At 40.2% G+C, this 24,109-nt stretch overlaps 1 protein-coding gene across 12 annotated transcripts in view; it reads right to left on the reverse strand.

Moving 5' to 3' along the window:
• ESRP1 (epithelial splicing regulatory protein 1) overlaps window positions 1–24,109 on the reverse strand; it is a 67,763-nt gene that overhangs the window by 23,156 nt on the left and 20,498 nt on the right. For 4 of the 12 annotated variants that reach the window (XM_005662962.2, XM_021089093.1, XM_021089088.1 and 1 more), the window contains exons 5-13: window positions 23,628–23,726; window positions 23,438–23,492; window positions 20,990–21,100; window positions 20,743–20,875; window positions 20,609–20,651; window positions 18,110–18,411; window positions 12,281–12,499; window positions 9,306–9,492; window positions 5,581–5,749 (exon numbers count right to left, since the gene is read on the reverse strand). In XM_005662962.2, coding sequence (XP_005663019.1) covers window positions 5,581–5,749; window positions 9,306–9,492; window positions 12,281–12,499; window positions 18,110–18,411; window positions 20,609–20,651; window positions 20,743–20,875; window positions 20,990–21,100; window positions 23,438–23,492; window positions 23,628–23,726 — 1,318 coding nt within the window. Of the gene's footprint in view, window positions 1–5,580; window positions 5,750–9,293; window positions 9,493–12,280; window positions 12,500–18,109; window positions 18,412–20,608; window positions 20,652–20,742; window positions 20,876–20,989; window positions 21,101–23,437; window positions 23,493–23,627; window positions 23,727–24,109 lie in introns of all 12 variants that reach the window. The other 8 variants (XM_003125564.5, XM_003355020.3, XM_013996600.2 and 5 more) reach the window with 3 other exon arrangements.

A 24,109-nucleotide genomic window follows, 5' to 3' on the forward strand; every position in this document is an offset into this window, starting at 1 on the left:
ACTGCTCATTATATGGATAAGGTCTTAGGCTAGCAAATGACGATTTCCCTCTATGAAACTGAACTGAATTCTCAGTGACTGATAGCAGTGAATTGCCCACAGAAGTCCTTGCTTACATCATTCATTAACATCATTACAACTGTTGTTCCCACCAACAAAAATTATCTGGTGCTTCTCCATTATTACAACTTCACTTGATATTGTATTACCGTTGCATTGTTACAATATTCTAGTGTCATTTTCATTGCATGCCGACTTCCAGTTTGCATTTGTGGTACTAAATATTTAGGTTGTAAAAATAATTTTTTAACCGAGAATCTTTTTTTCTTTGTTCTTTCAAAAAGCTTTCAACAAGTAAACTGGAAAGCAAATTGTACCAGGACTTAGTTTTATGATTGTTTAAAAGTATTAAAAAAAAAAAAAAGTGCTATTAAAAGTAGCACTATGATTAAGTTTGTAGGAACACTTGGAAACCTTCACATGGTAATCTGGCTTCCATGAAATATCTGACAGCTATGCTGTCAAGTGGAAATGGGCATTTGTTCTCTTTGATCATTACATGTCTTACTGCAAATTAATAAAATGTCATTGTGTTTAATGTAAAAAAAAGAAAAAAGGAAAAAAAGGGTAACTGGCTGTCAAATGTTACTATTAAGAGAAACTAGTGTATATGCGATGCCTCTGCACTGTTTATTAAAACCATATGTGAACCTATAATTATCTCAAAAAAAAGAAACTGGAACAAGAAAGGCAAGGATTCAAAATAAGCAATGTAGGAGTTCTGTGGTGAATGGGGTTGGGGATCCAGCATTGACACTGCAGTGGCTGAGGTCACTGCTATGGTGTGGGTTCGATCCACCTGAAGCATGTGTGGCTTTAAAAAAAAAAAAGTCAAAAACAATGTAGGCGTCTCTCAGAGGCTTGGTATTCTTTTGGTTCAATTGCAAAAAATTTCAGAATAGAATACAAAAACATTACACAACAAACAAAGCACTGCAGAATGCCTCAATATTACTAAATATACATATTCAATGCTTGGGTAGAAAGGAGCTGATTTTACAAGAGAAGGTTATCCCAAGAAAGAAGAGGCTTTTCACCAATCATAAACCTTTCTCATGGGTATGCAAATAAAGTACCACTCATTAAAAAAGTCAAGTATCCCTTGCCCTCTCTTTTGGTTCAAGGTGGTATGTTATTATTTATAATGCTCAGTGGGTTAAGGATCCGGTGTTGCCACAAGCTGTGGTATAGGTCTCAGATGCAGCTCAGATCCCATGTTGCTGCGGCGTAGGCCAGCAGCTACAGCTCCAATTCAACCCCTAGCCTGGGAACCTCCATATGCTGCAGGTAACACGCTAAACACACACACACACACACACACACACACGCAAAAAAGGTGCTGTTGTTATAGTCACACATTTGGACTGCTAAAAATTCATTTAACAATAAATAAAAGCAATTCACTAGTTTGTTGTTTTCTCCTTATATGTTCCTGAAGTCACGCAAATCCTATGATGAAAGATACTATATTGTCAGAGCAACACCAGCCATAGTGTCTATCTACATAGAACAAGTTAGAGGAAATAAAATAAGAACAAATACCCTCTACCTGAGAGTCTTGACTTTGCATAGAGATGAATCCTGTCAGCTACTCTACATCAGAAAGCGTACATATTTTACAAATCCTAATGTTCCCAATATATGTCGCACACAGAGGTATTAAATAACAGTTGGCGCAGTTAAATCCAAAGTTAAAAAGTTAAAACAAGTCACTTTTTTTGAGGGACATGCTTTAAAAAAATCTCTAAAATACATTAGCATCCTGATGTTTTAAAGCAGTGAACATTTGCCTTAATCTGAAGTCAGACATATTTCATTTAGAAAGTTGAAAGAATTAGCAATGAGGTCCTACTGTATAGCACAGGGAACTATATCCAATCACTTGGGATAGAATATGATGGAAGATATTACGAGAAAAAGAATGTGTGTATACACACACACACATGTATATGTATAAATCACTTTGCTGTACATCAGTAATTGACAAAACATTGTAAATCAAATAAAAAAATTTTAATGGAGAGAATTTACATTTTTTTTAATTTAAAAAGAAACAAGCTCCAGAGCTTCTGATTTAACATCCTGTTTTGGCCCAAAATATGCTAACTCATTCTTCCCTAGGTATCAAAGAAACGGCCAAAATACACTTGAACATTTACATTACAAAATCTCAACTGCTTCATAGTTATGTGAGGTTAGAAAATAATGGTGGTCTCCCCAAACTGTAAGGTTTTGGGAATTTGTTTTAAATTATTCCAGATTTTAAGTATAGTTCATAGCACATCCCCATGTCTGAACAGTCTGCAATTTCACTAGAATTAGGGAAATTTAAGTTAAAATTATGAAACATTCTAGGAGTTATTTGGAAATATTAATGATAATGCACATGCCTTTGATTAAAAAAAAATTCCACTTCTGTGAAATCATTCTATAGAAATAAAAGTGTTTAAAGATCAATATGAGTTTTGTTTTTTATTCTGTTAAAAAATAAATAAATAAAAAAGATCAATATGAGTTTTGTTTAAACAAAAAACAAAGTTATACATTAAAAAATAGAAGAATACATATATTATATATTTTCAGCCTTGGGCTATCATGTAGAAGTTACAAGACTGAGATGAATATACAGATCTTTCTTAGGGAGGAAGTCAATGACATACCGGCAAGTTAAAAAAAAAAGTTAAGTGGGCAGTATGTTAGTATGCCACATTATTTACAAGCATGCAGATATGTGTATGTTATCATATATACATATATATATATAAAATCAGATATATATATATATATATATAAAATCAGGTATGTGCACTTCTGGACTTAGCCTGTGTAAAATGGGAGTCTACTTACACTCACTATACTTTTGTTTTAGATGTATTAGTGAGGACATTACAAATGTTAAATCTCCTAGCAGAAAAAAATTAACATATAATAGGGGCCCAAAATTACAAGAGCTATTAAGCCAAAAATACTAATACCTTCTGCCTTTGGGGCTTCAATTCAAGACTCAGGTTACCATCTCACTATGATGGGAAACTCTTTCTAAAAGATTCCTTTAACAGTGAACAGACACCAGGTTGAGTAAAACTGGATACTTTGCAAATGTTAAGGCAAGCACAAGAAACTGCACCAGCATCCACTGCATTCATTCCATGCCTGACATTCTGATGGTGTAAGAAAGGAAGACAAAGGTCTTTCTTATACCCAGTGCCCAGTGCCAGCAAGTGATTGTCACAGAGTCCAGAGAAGGTGACACATTGGGCTTGGGCTAGTGCCTGACAGTACTCAACCATGAACTATCACACATGCCTCTGAGCTTTTCCAAACCTTCAAAAGATGGCCAGTTGATGACCGTCACGGCTTTCTCCCTACACTTCTAGATCAGTAAAATAAAGAATATTTTCAATTAATGAATGTTTTAAAAATTCCTAGCACAGGGAACTCTATCTAGTCAATTGTGATAGAACTTGATGAAGGATAATATGAGAAAAATAATGTGTATATAATGTATATACATACACACATATGTATATATGATGGTCACTGTTGTATAGTAGAAATTGACAGAACATTGTAAATCAACTGTAATAAAAATGCTTTTTAAATAAAAAATTTTAATCCCTAAAAATAAATAAATAAATAATTAGTAACAGCTAGAAGCTTCACCACTGCCAAGATTCCAAAGTTCTTGTTCTCTATTGGAAAACTAGCTGGAGAGAGAATAAAAAATGCAATGGGACATAGAAACTACAGGGATCAGATAGGTTAGTTTCAGACCACTTATCAAAAACCTCACATACATAGTGGTAGATGTACTCAATTTTTTTTTTTTTTCTTATTATGGCCACACCTGCTGCATATGGAAGTTTCCATGCTAGGGGTTGAATTGGAACTGCAGCTGCTGGCCTGTGCCACAGCCACAGCAACACCAGATCCTTAATCCACTGAGCAAGGCCAGGGATCAAACCCACATTCTCACGCATTCTAGTCAGATTCATTACTGCTGAGCCACAATGAGAACTCCTCAAACTATTTATTTTAAACAGCTTGAGAAGGAAAAAACAAGGCCTGGTATAATTTAAAAAAAAACTTTGAGCAACACTGCTTGCGCTAAAGTGAAAAAATGTAATAAATTGAACTAGTTAGTAGCTAAACAAAGATTTTTAAAAAATTTTCTCTTTGAGAGGCCATTACACATCCAAGTTAGGATCACAGGCAATCAGGCCTGGGTTTGGCTAATCCCATCATTTTATAAGAACCAGAAGGGTTAAGTGAATTGCCTCAGGCAGAAGAAGAAATAAGACTAAAACTCAAGTGTACCATTTTCCAGACGGACACATTTCTCCCCATATGTCCTTTTTTTTTTTCTTTCTTTTTTTGGCCGCCCCACGGCATACAGAGTTCCTGGGCCAGGGACCAGATCTGAGCTGAGGTTGCAAGCTATGCCACCAGTGCAGCAATGCCAGATCCTTAACTCGCTGTGCTGGGCTGGGGATCGAAACCCTGTTCCAATGGCTCCAGAGATGCTGTCAATCCCGCTGCACCACAGCAGGATCTCCTCTCCGTTATATCCTCTTGCCTCCAAGAAACTGGGGACAACTAAAAAGAATCAGATTTAAAATATGCTGATCTAGGGAGTTCCCTTGTGGCGCAGTGGGTTAAGGATCTGGTGGCTCAGGTCACTTCTGTGGCAGAGATTTGATTCCTGGCCTGGGAAGTTTCACATAGTGTGGGTATGGCCAAAAAAAAAAAAAAAAAAAAAAAAAAAAGAAAATAAAATATGCTGATTCTAAGTAAGTACTGAAGAATCTCATTCTGGACTTGTTAGTAAAGATTTAGAGAGCAAAGAAAGCATCCCTACAAAATTTAAAACAGCAATTTTTATTTATTTTGGGTTGACATGTATTCATGCTACTTAAAAATATAATGTCCCCACCATGGATTGTCCTGTTTTGTAATTCATTCACATGATACTGCCACCCTATTACAATGATTGCTGTGCTACTCACTAATGGCCCTAAGATAAAGGATAAATGGCAAGCTCTCTATATAAGCAACAATATAAGACCACGCTGTCAATATATGGTCAAAATAAATAAACATTTTGGTTTGCCGTGAAACAATTTCTTGGTCAGAGATATGACCAAAAGAGGAGTACCTGTCGTGGCTCAGCACAAACAAATCTATCATCCATGAGGATGCAGGTTCGATCCCTGGCCTCCCTCAGTGGGTTAAGGATCCAGCATTGCCATGAGCTGGGGTGTGGGTCGCAGACATGGTTCAGATCCTGCATTGCTGTGGCTGTGGCCAGCAGCTAAGGCTCTGATTCAACCCCTAGCCCTGGGAACCTCCATATGCCGAGGGTACAAAAACAAAAACAAAAAAACAGAGATAGGACCAAAAGCTGTTGTCCGCCCATGCTAACCTTCAGTGTGGCAGACAATATTCTTTTGTGAACTCAGACACAGACTATCAAAGGGTCTTTTGTTTCTGTCCCTCATTGCCAATTCCATCAAGCCTTACCTGGGATAATATGCTGTGTAGTTCATGAAGAGCTGAGTGCCCGCTGGGTAGTACGCTGTGGAGGGCTGCAGTGCCCGCGGATTCAAAAGCACAGAGGGCTGATAAATGGCAGCTTCAGTAGGAATAACTGCTGCTGGAGCTGGAAATGTGTAGGAGGGAGGAGACAGGCCTAAACGAGCAAAGAGAGAAGACCTTAAGATATAGCTGTAGTGGTGGACACAGGTGCTAGCACTACAGCCAGAAGGTCACTGTTCCATACACGTTTGCAAGAGACCAGTTCCTTATACCATCCCCAGCAACTTTCTTTTGATTATATAGATCACACCTAGAAGCAATCTCAACTCTCAGACTCTATCAATCTAAAGAACCTAAAGACCTAAAGTCTGAAATCTGGAAACCAGGATCAAGTGGACTTTCAGGTCTTCTTGACCATTTCATGACAAATGATTCCCCCACCACCACTCCTGAGCCCCAATTACCACAAACTAACTCTTTAAGGAAAGGTACACAGGACTCACATTTACTCTAACTTCAAACTAAAAGCTAGGTTTGTTTTTCTCTTTCCCTCTGAAAGCTACACTGCTATTCTATCTTATGATCTGCATGAAGACAGTTGTGATAAAACACTACTTCACCAGTACCATATGTTATGCCAAAGCATAGGTTGTGCCAGGGTAAACTGACCCAAAAGGAGTAGATTTATTCTGTATTGTTTATACTTCAAGGCACCTAGAAGATGGGCTTTGAAGCTAATCTATATCATCAGACCATTGTTTAAAAAAAAAAAAAAAATCCAACTTGAGAAGTAACTCCAAAGATTATGTACAAGACTTGAGAGTCAGCTGATGAAGAGTTGATTCAGATCAAATAGAAAATAAAAAGGATGAAATTCCTGTCTCCTGGTTTTGCAACATCTTTGAGGTCCAGTAACTCATTTAAGCTAGACCACTTGCTGGTCACTAGCTTTAACATGGGGGATGAACACAAGTAGACAGGCCATCTGTACTCAACAGAAGAGATAACTGAGAGATTGCCTGAATCTGGGGTCTCTGACTTTGGTTTTCCACTTCTTCTTTTTATCTATTTAGGGCCGTACATGTGCATATGGAAGTTCCCAGGCTAGAGGTCGAATCAGAGCTGAAGCTGCTGCTCTATACCACAGCCACAGCAACACCAGATCCAAGCCATGTCTGCGACGTACACCGAAGCTCATGGCAATGCTGGATCCTTAACCCACTGAGCAAGGCCAGGGATTGAACCTGCATCCTAATGGATACTGGTAGGGTTCTTTACCACTGAGCCATGAGAATTCCCATAATTTTCTTTTTTTTTTTTTTGGTCTTTTTTTGCTATTTCTTGGGCCGCTCCCGCGGCATATGCAACCGGCTTACGCCAGAGCCACAGCAACGCGGGATCCGAGCCACGTCTGCAACCTACACCACAGCTCACGGCAACACTGGATCGTTAACCCACTGAGCAAGGGCAGGGACCGAACCCACAACCTCATGATTCCTAGTCAGATTCGTTAACCACTGTGCCACGACGGGAATTCCGAGAATTCTCATAATTTTCAAACCTGGAACCACCTGATATATTTTGCAAATAGCTGAGGCATAAGGGCTAACATTTCACCTGAAAATCTCTACTGTCTTTTGCTCTTATGAGTTTCTACATGTCTATGGAGATGAGTGAGAAAGTCATCTGAATATGGGTAGATGAACCAAAGTATATTGGTACACTGATCTATTCCACTTTTGGGCACCTTCTTCATACCCCAAAATTGTGCTACATGTTAGATACCTAATTTAGATCATTTTAAAATCATGATCCCCAGCTTTAAAAAGTCCACAAAAAGGGCAGACAGAACAAACTGAGGCACCTAAGTTATAAATAGGCTGTCATCTAAAGGGAGTTAGCAGCAAAAAAAGAACAAGCCTATTAGCATGCACAAATTGGAATTCTGATTTTTTATCGAGTAAACTCTTCCACTAAAATGACAAAAGGCCAGATTTTAGTTAAAAATTTTAGACACTACTAAAAGACATGGAAATACATTTATGCAAAAAAAAAAGCACTTAAAATTTTAAAGTTGGTATTTTAGGGCTTGTGAGGGGTAAAAGATTTAAGATAGAATTCCTATAAAGTCTGTAATGACCACTTTTCCACCAGGAAGAGAGAGAAGTAAAAGAATATTATAGTATAACAAGCTGGGTTATACATGATGGAGAAATTCCCTGGCCTCACAATGCTGGGTAGATTATCACAAAAGGAAATTGCAAAAGTTACTGATATTATCAGTGGTTAATGGACAGGAAACATATGACTAAGATTACTTTTAAGATATCCACTTAAACCCAATCATGAATTTTAAAAACTTGTTATTAGTGATCAACTCAGATATTCACCAACAGCAAGCAGCAGATAAATAGAACATTACCATTTAGGAATTCCAAGGGAAGTGAAGGATTAAGCCCCACCAAATGTTCTATGGAACAAGACTTTATCAAATAGGTTTATTGGTATAGATCCCTCTTTACTAGAAAGTGATGTCTTAATATTCCCCATTTTATTGGCATCAAGCACATAATGCAGTCTACTTTTTCAGGTATCTTTGGACTATTCCAAGTGCTACATTCTTTAAACATATCCAACATGCTTCACACCGAAGTACATCTTACTCAAAAGCGACAACTTCACCCCCAAATTCAAGTTTTAACATCAGATCCCCAAATGTTCCTTAGTCATGAACCAGAACTTGGGTCTCCAGACTAAAGGGCTTATTCCTCTCCAACAGGATTCCAAGACGGCTTGCACCCAGGTGCCAATGAGCAAGAGCATGGCTTGATATTAAGCACTGATCCTGTGATCCAATGGAAACTTTGGCTAATTTATTCACGCATTTATGTATTTTACTGGCTTGTTCATTCCAGGTATCCTGGAGAGCAAGAGAGATGCTCTTTGGGTTATCCTTCCCAACAAATACTTAGGGCTCCAAAAATTAAAAATAAAAAATGGGCATCAATTCACCCTTTTTTTTCTTTTTTCTTTTTTTTTTTTTTTAAGGGCCGCACCCTCTGCATGCGGAGGTTCCCAGGCTAGGGGTTGAATCAGAGTTACAGCTGCTGGCCTACACCACAGCCACAGCAACTCAGGATCCATGCCACATCTGCGACCTACACCACAGCTCAAGGCAATGCCGGACGGATCCTTAACCCACTGAGCGAGGCCAGGGATCAAACCCACAACCTCATGGTTCCTAGTCGGATTCGTTTCTGCTGTGCCACGATGGGAACGCCACTCTTCCCTTTTTTTAATAAAAGTTCAATGTGTTGCAGGAAAAAAAAAGAAAGTGAAAAAGGATCTGGCCATACTTATTTTACCTTTAAATGCGTTATTAAAACATCTACATAGCCAGGTTGCCTCCCAGAGTCAGTGCTTATCTTGAGCACACTAAGCTTCAGAAATCAAGTGCTTATCACTGGAAAAGCAAGAATATGATTTGAAAGGAGGTATGTGTAGCATCTCTAATTATGGGTGTCCACAACCAAGGTCTTACATGATTACCAGATACTACCGATTTCAGATGGAAAAAGCCTTTATGTAACCACCTCACCTGCCTGAGAAAGAACCAGGGGCACAGAAAGTTATGAAAGCAGCTGAAGCACCTACCAGCATACAGCGTAGAAGAGCGCCAAGACCCAAGAAAAACTTACATGGTAACTTACATGGCGGTGGGGATAAGCCATTTCGATTTAAAGTGCCCCCCATTAACACAAAGTTCATCTCCTCAGCTGAACACTGAAAGACTTCAACATATCTGTCCTTCATGGTTTTTTTATGACACTTCTGTGCAGCCATAAACGCTCTGTCCGCAGACTTCATCTGGATAAAGGCATCTCCTGATGGGCGGCCCTGAGCGCGTAGGGGAAGAATAAAAACAAAAGGAGACTGTCTCCTTCAACAAGGAAATGGTTGCTTACAAAACATGCAAAGTTGACAATCACCCATAGTCCAAGACAGTTTAGCCACAAAATCTGGGTGACAGCATGATTGACTGAAATCTGACTGGAATTTCATCCCTGAATCCACAGAATCGCCCACAAAACCTTGAAGAAATGGTTTTGAGAGCTCAGAGCTGAAAGCGATCCTTTTTGGTTTTTATCAATCAGAATTAGATTTATGGACTTTTGAAAGGGTCTCCTTGTGACTGCAGTTACGAAGTATAGGATTGTGTACTGGGTTTTTCCTTTCTGAAAAATAGGATTAAAATCTTACTTGATTGAGAAAAGCTAGTAACAGAACCAGTATTAGAGCTTCATGTATCCTCCGACGTGAAACTGAATAAACTAGTGTTCTCTTTGGCTTTCAATTCTCTCTCTCACTGACATGCAACATCCCTGAAGCCTAGGTTGGGATGTGGCTTGTGGAAAGGGAAGGAGGAGAGGAACTGGGAGCTGCAATGCAGTGAAGGGTTGTGAGAGCTGCACCATCAGCATCGCTTGGGAGCCCGTCTCTCACCTCTTCCCTTCCATCTCTGTTTTAAACATTGGCCAAACAGGACAGCTTGCTAAAAATTTTGTTTGAACCAAAGCTGGTAGATTTGGGTTCCACAGACCAGAACGCCTTAGTTTTATTTAGTACAGACATTTTATGGGAGAGAAAAAAAGCTACCTTTTTTAGTTCCTGGATTTCTTTTAAAAAGTCTTTAAGGGACTAGTTATTGCAAATTATTACCATGCAAGTTACCATAAGTTACCATACCAGGGAAATCAGGGACACCAGGGAAACCCAGTCCAAGATGGAAAACTAACATCTTCGAGGAAGCTAAGAGCTCCGTCATCAAAGAAGCATTTCTCCCAAGTGCAATCACCATAGGTCACGAGGGTCAACAAGAGGCAAATCTGACTACTGTTGTTAATCATAGAGTAATAATAGCCCGTAGGTTATTAGAAATGGTGACTCAGAGAGAAACCAAACAATTCCCTAGTGTTGCTGAATTGTGGACAATTTTACTCAAAAGGACTCCCATCAGTGAAGCATGCTGAGAGGGCTCCTAGTCAGATAAAAAGTTGCATAGTTTAATGTTGACCTGACAGTGAGAACTTGGGTGTGCTGGTATGGACATCAAGCAGAAGCTCAGAATGTAGCCCATGGCACACTCTTTCCAGCGAGACAGAATTATGGTTATGAATGTGACCAAATCTTCACAAGAGAAAATGGAAACCAGCAGTTTAGAAAAAGATGGTATTTCCAATACAAACCTAGATTCAAACTATGAAAACATCTTGTTTTCAAAAACTAATATAACTTTGCTTTTAATAAAGAGTTCCAAAATTTTAATTAGAAGTACTAGGTTTTCATAGTTCTGTTCTGGTTATGATGGCATAAAATACTGGCAAATTGCACAGCAACTACTAAGATTTTAAAAAAATGTTTTTTGAATGCCCACGGCTGGGGCACATGTAAGTTCCCAGGCCAGGGATTGAATCTGAGCCACAGCTGCCACAATGCTGGATCCTTTAATCAAATGCACTGGGCCCAGAATCAAACCCTTGTCTCTGCAGCAACCTGAGCTGCTGCAATCAGATTCTAAACCACTGCATCACCGTGGGTACTCCATAATTAACTTTATTTAACCAAAAAAGCAAGAGCACCAAGCCACAAACTACTTTGTTTTTTCTTTTTCTTTTCTGGGCTGCACCCGAGGCATGTGGAAGTTCCTGGGTCAGAGACTGAACCCACGCCACCACAGCAAGCAGAGCCAATAGCAGTGACAATGTGGGATCCTTAACCGACTGAGCCACGAGGAAACTCCAAGAACCACTTTTTTTTTTTTTGGTCTTTTTGCCTTTTCTAGGGCCGCTCCTGGGGCATATGGAGGTTTCCAGGCCAGGGGTTGAAATGGAGCTGTAGCCACCGGCCTATACCAGAGCCACAACAACATGGGATCCGAGCCGCGTCTGCAACCTACACCACAGCTCACAGCAACGCTGGATCCTTAACCCACTGAGCAAGGCCAGGGATTGAACCTGCAACCTCCTGGTTGCTAGTCGGATTCGTTAACCACTGCGCCACGACAGGAACTCCCAAGAACTACTTTTAATATATTTAGAATATATGCTGCCAACTGTAATAATCTGATTTGGTTTTGACAGAAGATTTTCAATAATTACTTCATTAATACATGTGAACGCCTGTTATGATCACATACTGTTCTAGGTGGTAATAATACAAGTCCTTTTGGAGTTTGTACTCTACTGAATGTAATAAGATATTTACTTTTGATACATAGCATATGAAATAAGCCTTTTCTAAACAGTGTATGGATACCAAATATCTGAGAACACAGACACTGCTCACTGGTTTATACATTGACTGGGATTGCTTTCAACTCTACAGCAGTGGAGCTGCAGAGTTCAGTAGCTGCAATAGTAAAATGTTTTGTTAGACTGACAATGTATTTGTCTCCTCCCTGGCATTAATTTGCTAGACCTACGTGATGATGTAACCAAAGCTGAATTTCAATTACCATACCAAAGAGAGCATTCTTTCAGGAGTTGATCTTAAAGACCTCTTACGTTTGTACTTAAATCTTTCCTTCAAGGCTTACTGTACAACTGATGAACACCTGTCACTTTTATTGAAAGAGTGTCTTTGATCATAATACGCAAATTAGCTTTCCAGTAAGTGACTTTCTTACCTGGTGATTCAATACCATGTGGACCCCATGGGTTCGAATATCTGTGGAAAATTCCCCCAGAAAGTCCAGGATGTCCTCAATTGTGGCTGCATAGGGAAGACCTCGAAGGCGTATACAGTCTCTAACGTTTGTAGGGGTCACAAATTGCTGAGGTAGTACTGGAATAATGGGAGGGGTTGGAAGTGGGATGAGAGGGGCCGAGGAGAATCGATTCAGCACCTGTACTCAAAGCAAAACAGAAGTGATTTAGAGCCTGGCTACTGCAAGGCTATCTGCAGCCCAGCTCTGGTATCTTTGGGCACCTGTTAGAAATGCATAATCTCAGAGTTCTCATTGCGGCTCAGTGGGTTAAGAACCCAACAAGTATCCATGAGGATGTGGGTTTAATCCCTGGCCTTTTGCAGTGAGTTAAAGATCCAGCATTGCCACGAGCTGTGGTGTAGGTCAGATGCGGCTCAGATCCCGTGTTGCTGTGGCTGTGGCATAGGTCGGCAGCTGGAGCTCATCTTCCTGCCCCTAGACTGGGAACTTCCTGGGAACATGCTGCAGGTGTGGCCATAAAATAAAGTGGCGGGGGTGGGGGGGGATGCATAATCTCAGCTCCATCCCAACCTAGTCAATATGAATCTGCAGTTGACCAAGATCCCCAGGTGATCCACAAGCATATTAAAGCTTGAGAAATACTCAAGGAGAAAGTCACTCATGCTTTTCATCTGGGAAAGCATGATACTTCTGTAAAATGCATGCTGGGTATACGGTATACCCACACACAACACCATGCTCTTAGATTAAGGACTTATCCACCTGGAAAAATCCATCATTGCCTGCCTTGAGATGAGGATCCTTTTTTATTGTTTGGCTGCACTCACAGCATGAAAACCTCCCAGGGCAGGGATTCAACCCAAGCCACAGCAGTGATCTGAGCCGTAACAGTGACAACACTAGATCCTTAACTGCTAGGCCACCGGGGGACTCTCAGACAGATATCATTAAAGTCTGCTGCTTTTATATAATTAGGGCATAATAGTAAGTGTGGATTTACAGAGCAACCTATTAAGATTTCATTTCACTAAATATCATTAAAGTCTACTGCTTTTATATAATTGGGGCATAATAGCAAGTGTGGATTTACAGAGCAACCTATTAAGATTTCATTTCACATTCCACCTCCAAACCCAAGAAATATAGAGAAAATGAGCTAGTAAAGAATAACAGGCCAAAGAGAGATTCTGGATTATGTTAAAATATAATGTCCCTTCTATTGGCTGCACCTATGGCATGCTGAAGTTCCCATGCCAGGAATCAAGTCCACGCCATGACACTGAAAATGCCAGATCCTTAACCCAATGGGCCACCAGGGAACACCTATGATACATTTATAATGATGTGTAAAGCAGAAGACAGAAGGGCCAGATAATAGCAACCTGAAAAAAAATCATTTAGTGAAAATAATCACTTCATTTCCACTGAATTTGAGACAATGGTAAAAGACAGAGGATTTTGACGGTCTTTGAAATTCATGGAATTCAGCTGTCTTGAGATCAAATGAGAGGTCCAATACATTTTGGAGAAAGAACTGCTCCCAGACAATACTCATATTACAAGGTTCTTATCTACTTTTGTCTCAGTTTAGAACATTCCCACTAAGTTGGTAACAGGAAGAGGTTCCTGTGCCAATGCCATGTATGGAATCCCCAGGTTTTCTGAACAATTTACCACTGCAGCCTTTATCATTTTATAACTAAAAATATAAATTAATGAACTCCCCCACAACTGCCCTCATTTCCTTACACTGGGTCTGGTTGCTATCTGAATAAGAGGGGACATCAAAGAAATATACACCACCACCAAAGAAATTTCATGACAGAGAGGAAGCAAGATTGTAATACACCAACAACCCAGACACAGTGCAAACATTAAGGTGAAGAACATGAATAGGAAATAAATGTGGTTATAAACAAACTTGGGACAGGCAGTGCAAGTGAGTAAAAAGTTACTGAATGAAATGATTATTAGTAATGAAATGAAGACGGTGAAGAGTCCATGACTACTTCAAAGCTTAGTAAAGAAATCATTAGGGGTGGAAGCCTGGAAAGAAGCAGCCTATGCACACTCAAAGCCATCTTCTGGTAGAGTCATAGAAAGTCAGCATACTCTATAACCAAGCCTATTAACAGACAGTAGCCAAGTCTCTGGAGTAGTCCAGTCTAGGCTATGATTTCCATGAAACTGCTCTTCAAATTAAAGATCTTAAAAAAAACTTATTTCCTCTCCTCCTGTTTGGGAAATATGTACTGTAATGTTTATTTATTTTTATTATTTTTTTGCTTTTTAGGGCTACACCCACAGCATATGGACATTCCTGGGATAGGGGATGAATTGAAGCTGCAGCTGCCATCCTACGCCATAGCCACAGCAATGTAGGATCTGAGCTGCATCTGTGACCTATACCACAGCTCACGGCAATGCTGGATCCCCAACCCACTGAGCAAGGCCAGGGATCGAATCCACATCCTCATGGATCCTAGCTGGGATTGTTAACCACTGAGCCATGAAGGGAACTCCACTTAGTTTAAAGCTTCAAGCATGCTCAGCATTATTTTAGAGATCTGTAATTTATGATGCTCATTTTCAACAAGGTACAGAATTTTTTTTTTTTTTTTTTTTTTTGGTCTTTTTACCTTTTCTTGAGCCGCTCCTGCGGCATATGGAGGTTCCCAGGCTAGGGGTCTAATCAGAGCTGTAGCCGCCAGCCTATGCCAGAGCCACAGCAACGCGGAATCTGAGCAGCATCTGCGACCCACATCACAGCTCACAGCAACGCTGGATCCTTAACCCACTGAGCAAGGCCAGGGATTGAACCCACAACCTCATGGTTCCTAGTTGGATTCATTAACCACTGTGCCATGACGGGAACTCCAAGGTACAGAATTTTTTAAACTACACATAGGCTCATAGTTTAGGGATTAAGAGCACCAGTATAATAGAACCTAGAACGTAGAATTTTAACTACACTTATTGAAGGTATAAAAATCAATTTGATGAAGTCAGAAAGACAAATACCATATGATATCACTTATATGTGGAATCTAAAATATGGCACAAATGCACCTGTCTATAAAACAGAAACAGACTCACAGACATGGAAAATAGACTTGTGGTTGCCAAGGGGGAGGGGAGAGGGGGAAGGAGTGGTATGGATGGGGAATTTGGGGCTGGTAGATGCAAGCTATTACATTTAGAATGGATGAACAATGAGGTCCTCCTGTGCAGCACAGGGAACTATATCCAATCTCTTGGGATGGAACATGATGGAAGATAGAATGAGAAAAAAGAATGTATATATATGTATGACTGGGTCACTATGCTATACAGCAGAAATTGGCATAACACTTTAAATTAACGATACTTTAATCTGCTTCCTTAGTGCAGTACGCAGTGGCGTCAGTCTCATAAATCAACTATACTTTAAAAAAATCAATTTGAGAAATTCCCTGGTGGCTCAGTTGGTTAAGGATTTGGTGCTGACACTGATATGACACAGGTTCAATCCTTGGCCCAGGAACTTCCAAATGCCAAGGGGAAAGCCAGAAAAAAAAAAAAAAAAAAAAAAAAAAAAAAAAAAAAAAATCTGATAATCCTAGCAGGTGATTGGTTCTATTTAACTTGGGGAATTATTTCTAATCACAACATACAATAGGCTTTGCAGAAGCTAGAAAAAAATCATTTTATGAACTCACAGAAATAATAGTAGAGTCAGGATCTGAACTGTTTGCCTAAAAGATGAAAGGAATCATTGAAATGACTGTGTTCTACTATGAAGCCAATTAGAGTAAATTGAAGAGCCATGTAAAGCAGTCTCCATAATCTCAGTTGCAAAGGTAGTACTAACTGAACCTTGAAGAGGAATGCTCAGCTGGTAAGTCAAGAAAAATAGCTAGAAGGCTTAAGACCTTACAGATGGTTCTATGCCTCCATTTTATTATGCTTTCAGGAACTGATTGCTTTATCTGTGCTTCAAAAACAGCACTGAATTCTGAAAGGTAGTAACAGGACAAAATGACACTTTGCAGAGTCACCAACAGTTTGGAACTGATCAAGTCTTTTGGGAAATAAATTTGGCAAGACATTAAAACCTCAAAAGCTCAAACCTAATATCCAGTTCTAAAGAAATCAATCAGAAATTGACAGTTTTATAAGCATCTTTACCTAGAAATTTCTCCCCCCCCCCTTTTCTGGGGGAGGAGGGCATGCCTGTGGAAGTACCTGGGCCAGGGATCAAACCCAGGCCACAGCAGCTGTTGCAGTGACAACACTGGATCCTTAACCTGCTGCACCACAAGGGAACTCGTAGAAATTTCTTATGATAGGAAAAAAGATTAAAGATTAAAATTTTCAAACATGAATAACCTCTCCTTTTTTTCCTTTTCTTTTCAGGGCTGCACCTACAGTACATGAAGTTCCCAGGCTGGGGGTCCAATTGGAGCTGCAGCTGCCAGCCTACGCCACAGCCATGACAATGACAGATCCGAGCCGCATCTGTGACCTGTGCCACAGCTCATGGTAACGTCAGATCCTTAACCCACTGAACAAGTCCAGGGATCGAACCTGCATCCTCACGGACACTAGTGGGGTTCTTAACCTGCTAAGCCACAATGGTAACACCTAAACGTGAATAAACTTTGAAAACAGAATTCAAAGGTGTATCTATAGAAATATTCCAATTATATAAAAACATAGAGGGTTTCCTTGTGGTTCCAGCAGTGTCACTGCTGCAACTGAGGTTGCTGCTGTGGCAGTTTTGACCCCCAGTCCAAGAACTTCTATATGCTATGGGTGTGCAAAAACAAACAACCAAACAAAAAAAGGAAGGCATAATATTTTTTTCTGTAAGATAATAGTGGTTATCATTTGGTTACAGAATAAGATTCTTTTTCATGCCGTATATTTTGTGTAATTTCCAAGTTTTATTTTAATGCAATGAATAATGTAGGATTTTTTTCAGAAATAAAGAACAGGGGTGGAGTTCCTGTCATGGCTCAGTGGTTAATGAATCTGACTAGGAACCATGAGGTTGCAGGTTTGATCCCTGGCCTTGCTCAGTGGCTTAAGGAACTGACATTGCCATGAGCTGTAGTGTAGGCCGGCAGCTGTAGCTCCAATTAGACCCCTAGCCTGGAAAACTCCATATGCCACGGTCAGGCCCTAGAAAAAGACAAAAAAAAAAAAAAAAAAAAAAAAAAAGGAGTTCCTGTCGTGGCTCAGTGGTCAGTGAATCCGATTAGGAACCACGAGGTTACAGGTTCAATCCCTGGCCTTGCTCAGTGGGTCGAGGATCTGGCATTGCCGTGAGCTGTGGTGTGGGTTGAAGACACAGCTCGGATCCTGCGTTGCTTTGGCTCTGGTGTAGTCTGGCAGCTACAGCTCTGATTAGACCCCTAGCCTGGGAACCTCCATATGCTGAGAGAGCAGCCCAGGAAAAGGCAAAAAGACAAAAAAAAAAAAAAAAAAAAAGAAAGAACAGGGGAGTTCCTGCTGTGGCACAGCAGAAACAATCTGACTAGGAACTATAAGGTTTCGGGTTCAATACCTGGCCTTGCTCAGTGGGTTAAGGATCTGGCGATGCCGTGAGCTGTGGTGTAGGTTGCAGACACAGCTTGTATCCTGTGTTGCTGTGGTGTAGGCCGGCAGCTACAGCTCCAATTTGACCCCTAGCCTGGGAACCTCCATATGCCGTGGGTGCGGGCTTAAAAGGCAAAAAAAGAAAAAAAATTTTTTTTAAAAGATCAGAAATAATGTGAATCTACCAACGTGCTCTTAAAAACCAACCTGCTGAACTTCAGCTGCTGTGCTCCTGAAGAGTTCAATGTATCGTTTACCCAACAAGTCCTTATGCTTCCTCAGTGCATTCTGTGCATATTCCTCACAAGCAAAGAGGACAAAAGCATCCCCTGTTGGCCGACCATCTGGGTAGGTAACAAAGAGAATGCCTTCCTTCCCCCCAGTGATGGGGCAATGCTGTCCAAAGAAGGCCACCACTTCATCAGCTGTGGCTGTAAAGGGGAGCCCCCGCATGCGGACAATGACTTGGTTTTCCTTGGAGAGAAATTGGGCTACCTCGTTGGATGTACCTAGGGAACACAGAGATCAGGAAGCACAGGGAGAAATGGTTAAGACATCAACTTTAGCAAATTTAAAATGCTGGACATTTTGACAATGTCCTGAGTTCATAATTAAAGCCCACACTCCCAAGTGAATTCATAATAACATCCCAGGGACCAGAATTCTCTTCCCCCAGATTTGAAACTTTCCGCCTCTCATTTTCATAAAATACCCCTCTTCATTTAGGAAGGTAGCCATAGGGTTAAGTCATGGGCCACCCACCATATTCTTCTCAAGGAGAGGCAACAAGTCATCATGGTGATTAAGGGCAGCAGTCCTGGAGCTAGAATGCCTAGCTCCCATTGTGGCTCTACCATTTACTAGGATATGACCTCAGTCAAGTTTAACCTCTGTATCTCAGTTTTCCCATCTGTAAAATTACCTACCTCATAAATTATGAAAATAAGTTATTACACAGAAAGCACTTTAGTGATTTTTATTTTTTTCCTGATTAGTTTTTATTAAGAAAGTTTCAAAAATACTCAAGTGGAAAGCATAATGAATATACCCGGAAACTAGTTTCAACATTTATCAACACTCTGCATAAAGCAATCTTTACAGTGCTGCTTTGTAGCAAACACTCAAACATACATCCTTCACTAGTAACATTTTCCCTAAGAGCAAATTCTTATCATACTGCCCATATACCATGAAATCCCAGGTATTGATGTGAACATTTGTTAACTTTGCCGCCTGCAATGCATGGTCTTATCTACCATGGAATCTCAGGATCATACAACTCCAAATACATTTCATCTTGAACCAATGCAAACACTGCTTTGGGAGGTTTAGAAACACCATTAAATGTAAGCCCTGAATCTGGAGGCTTTGGTTTATCTCAAGAAATAAGTGCAAGAAATACACCAGCAATCGTATAAACAGGATGCCATTGCTACAAGTTTTACGGATATAAGGATTTTTATCAGGGCTATAATAATGAAAAGATATAAATGTTCCCTGCATTTAAGTGAATGTAACCCTACTATATTTTGCAATAAGTGTCAAAAGCCCCCTAAAAGGTCCACCTACATTCCCTGTTTAGTGACCCTATTTTTACAGATTTATCCTAATGAGTGGCATTTGTATCTCTGTACACAAAAATACTCACTGTGACATATTTAAGAGTGAAAAGTCGGAAATAAGCTCTAAATGCCTAGTAGGATTGTTGGCTTTTTTTTTTTTTTTTTAAGTTATGGTACATATAATACTGTATAGCAATTAACATTTAAGAAAACAGTAATATAAGAAGATAGTCATAATATACTAAAAGGAGAAAGGCAATTAAAGCAGTATGAGCAGAGCAACAGAATCTTACAGAATAGTTCAACACATTAAAAAAAATCTGTTGGACAAACTACAGTTAACATTTTTTATGCATCTATTATTTTTAGGTTTTAAAGTTATGAATCACTCAAGAATTAGATAAAGACTTTATCTGTTTCCACTTCTTTCTGGCTATATTACTGCAAACACTACATATTCTAAAATACTAGCAGCTAAAAAGCTCCCATGTTCCTGGCCACAGATGAGTTAAGGAAATTAAAAGAAAAACTAGGAAGCATATATACAACAATTCCTGTTATTCTGGTATGGCTGTTTGAAAGCAGTTTTCAGACCATTTAATTTCTTTCATGAACTACTCTTTCCTTTTGTACACGACTTTCTATTACCCTTTGACTTCTGTATCGAACAATTTTTAATGGCTATTTAACTACAGTTGGTTGACTCAACCTTAGGGCAAGCATTATACATTATACTAACTGCCACTATTGGATATATTTTCCTCCTAATTAAAAAAGGTCAACTTCTGGAGTTCCCATTGTGGCTCGTCGGGTTAAGAATCCAACTAACATCCATGAGAATATTGGTTCGATCCCCGGCCTTGCTCAGTGGGTTAAGGATATGGCATTGTCGCAAGCTGTGGTGTAGGTTGCAGACATGGCTCAGATCTGATGTTGCTATGGCACAGGCTGGCAGCTGTGGCTCCAATTCAACCCCTAGCCTGGGAATTTCCATATACTGCAGGTGAGGCCCTAAAAAGGAAAAAAAAAGTCAACTCCTATGTTTCACTGGGAAATAAACTTTCATGACCCTATTTATCTAACTTTGGTGTGTACGTAAAATTTCAGAATCTTATCATAGCTATGTTATACAAAAAGTACTCACCACCAGCAATTTTAAGGAAATCTTCACCTGTTGCTTTGTAAACCTGAGAAAAGAAAGGGAAAGTAAATACAGTTTCTGCACCTTCTGACGTTAACACTAAAGATGCCGAGGCTCTTCAGGATGTGTGGACCCACCTCAATGTACCGGGTCCCCATGTGATGTTTGTGCCTCTGGAGAGCTAGGTCTCTGTGCTCCTCACTTACGAACCTGACCAGAGCTTCACCATTCCTTCGGCCCTGGGCATTCAGACAAAGTGCTGCACCTCCCCTTTAAAAATAACAGAACAAAAACAGTAGGGAAAAAAAAAAAGACGAGAAAATGACAGAAAGCCTACGATCCCTTTGGAATTGTTAAGTAAAACAGAGACTAAGGAAAACCAACTTGGCAATATTGAGTCCTTTGAAGAATCTTGCAATATCCTGATCCGAAGACTGCCAGGGTAAACCTCGTGCCCTGACCACCGTGTTGTCATCGATAAGTTCCATCTTGCTGCTGTGGATCAAGCAAAACTTCAGGTTGCATGATCAATGCTAGGCAGTCTGACCTATTACCCCCATAAGGTACATGGCCTATTTATACATGAGATATTATTTATTTGGAGTTCAGACAGATTTGTAATACTGCCCGATCGACTTCATCACTCAAAAATTATCTGGGCACACTTCAAGGTACTCTTTAGGTGGTTTACTATAGAAAGGTGACTATCTATGCAGGTGCAACCCAACTTGTTGCCCCTGCAAACCACCTGGCAGCCAAGTCGCTCCTTGCTTGCACGCAAAAGAACCCAGGATCAATTTATAGAGGAAAGGGTCTCCCAATACCCTGATGGCCTCTAAGTTCCTTTAAATTCATTTTCTGATCTGGCCAGTAATATACCAGTGGGGTGGTTTGTTTGCTTGTTTGTTTGCTATTTAGGAGCTCACCTGCAGCATACGGAAATTCCCAGGCTAGGGGTCAATTGGAGCTACAGCTGCTGGCCTCCACCACAGCCACAGATTCGAGCCACATCTGTGACCTACACCACAGCTCACAGCAATGCTGGATCCTCAACCCACTGAGTGAGGCCAGGGATGGAACCTGCATCCTCATGGATGCTAGTTGCGTTCGTAAACTGTTGAGCCATAACAGGAACTCCCACCAGTGGGGTTTAAATCCAGTTTGACAGTAAAACTTAAGATCCACACACTGCTAGTAATTAACCCACATCAGTAATGTGTGCACGTGGTCAGAAGTCTGCCATTAAAATGCCTCTCCTACCAAACAGGGAGGCATCACAGAGAGTGTTTATGGAAATGCTTGGGAGTTCCCACAACTTGATGAGTCATTTGTAAATCACCTATTCTAAATGTTGACACCTTTTGATGTTCTCTTTCTCCCATAGTTGTATTTTCAGTACTCCTAGGACATTTTACTAATGAGTCACTTTTTCCACAACTAAATCCACCTCGATGTTTCTCTTATGGGCAAAAAATGTCAGGAGTTTCTGTTTACTTCCGGCACCAAGCAATCTCATGCAATTCACTGCAGTGACTTAAGGACTTGGGGCTACTTGTGATCACAAAGAGATACCACATTTCATATTTCTCCCCAGTTGTTTCCTTTGCTTTAAAGTAGGAACTGATAGAACATATTTTAAACTATCTCAGTAAAAATCTTGTGGGGAGTTCCCATCGTGGCTCAATGGAAATGAATCTGACTAGCATCCATGAAGACACAGGTTTGATCCCTGGCCTCACTAACTGAGTTAAACAATCCGGCTTTGCCACGAGCTGTGGTGTAGGTCACAGAAACGACTCAGATCCGGAGTTGCTATGGCTGTGGAGAAGGCCAGCAGCTATAGCTCTGACTCAACCCCTAGCCTGGGAACCTCCATATGTCACAGATACGGCCTTAAAAATAAAAAAAATAGGAGTTCCCGTCGTGGCGCAGTGGTTAACGAATCCGACTAGGAACCATGAGGTTGAGGGTTTGGTCCCTGCCCTTGCTCAGTGGGTTAACGATCCGGCGTTGCCGTGAGCTGTGGTGTAGGTTGCAGACGCAGCTCGGATCCCGCGTTGCTGTGGCTCTGGCGTAGGCCGGTGGCTACAGCTCCGATTCGACCCCTAGCCTGGGAACCTCCATATGCCGCGGGAGCGGCCCAAGAAATAGCAACAACAACAACAACAACAACAACAAAAGAGACAAAAGGCAAAAAAATAAAAAAATAAAAAAATAAAAAATAAAAATAAAAAAAATAAAATAAAGTGAACTCTTTTAAAACCTATGATTTTTCCTTTGAAAGTTTTCCATGGAGTATGGACTGTTCAGAGGCTAAAATGAAAATTGTAAACATAAACATATGATGTGGATATGGTGATAGGAACTAAGGCTACAAATATTTCCTTAAATTTGGAAAGGGAACTTTTTTTTTTTTTTTTTGCTTTTAGGGCTGTGCCTGGAGCATATGGAAGTTCCCAAGCCAGGGGTCAAATTGGAGCTGCAGTTGCCGGCCTACACCACAGCCACAGCGATGAGGGATCTGAGCCAAGTCTTCGACCTACACCACTGCTCATAGCAATGCCAGATCCTTAACCCACTGAGGGGGCCAGGGATTGAACCCACATCCTCATGGACACTAGTCGGGTTCGTTACCGCTGAGCCACAACACAAATTCCTGTTTCATTAAATGTTAATCCCAACACCCAAGCTTACTTTGATGAATGACCTAATATTAGAACATTGATAGCCAAACGTTTTGATAAAGTTACTCAAATATAAGGGGAGTTAAATATCACGATATGAATAAAAACATATCAAAAGGCTCAAATGGAATAGTATTCAAGTACTTACCAAGTGCCACTTTCAAATTTGTAATTTACTCTCTCTGGATCTGAAAACCTGTGATCTAAAATGAGAACACACAAGCCATCATTTTAGCTATTAGGGAGACAAAGCTGTGGGGGGAAATTCAGAAGTAGAGCTGAGGGAAAGTGGATAGGATCAGATTCTGGGTCCACATTGTTACAACACCAATACTTACTATAAGGCTCTGAAATCATTGCTAAAATTATATTTCCCATATCTTCTACTTGAGAGGCTCCATACCGGGAGGCTGAACTATTCTTCTCAAAATTTAAACCTGGGAGATTAAGTTAAGGAAACATTTTGGTAAAATGAGGCTGCTTCGAACCCCAAATTAAACAGAGCCAAGAAGCCAAGTAAGTAAAATGCATCCAGATTGACAATTCTTTTAAATCTCAGAAAGAGTTGCTTCTGATCAGTCTGGACTTTACCAACAGTCCCTCAGTGTCCAGGTGACCTTTGGGTTAAGATGACCAAAGCCATCCTGTCCTGATGAGTAATACCAGGATAACATGTGTATTGGGTAGTAGCAAATGCATGACAAATAAGCATTTTAGTTTCAAACCATGAAGTGTACAACAAAGTTAACAGAATCCTTAATCCGATCTTTATAACACACACAAGTTAATGACCTTCCTGACTTAAAGATATAATCACATC

This window comes from Sus scrofa, chromosome 4 (assembly GCF_000003025.6).
Source record: "Sus scrofa isolate TJ Tabasco breed Duroc chromosome 4, Sscrofa11.1, whole genome shotgun sequence".
NCBI lineage: Eukaryota > Metazoa > Chordata > Mammalia > Artiodactyla > Suidae > Sus > Sus scrofa.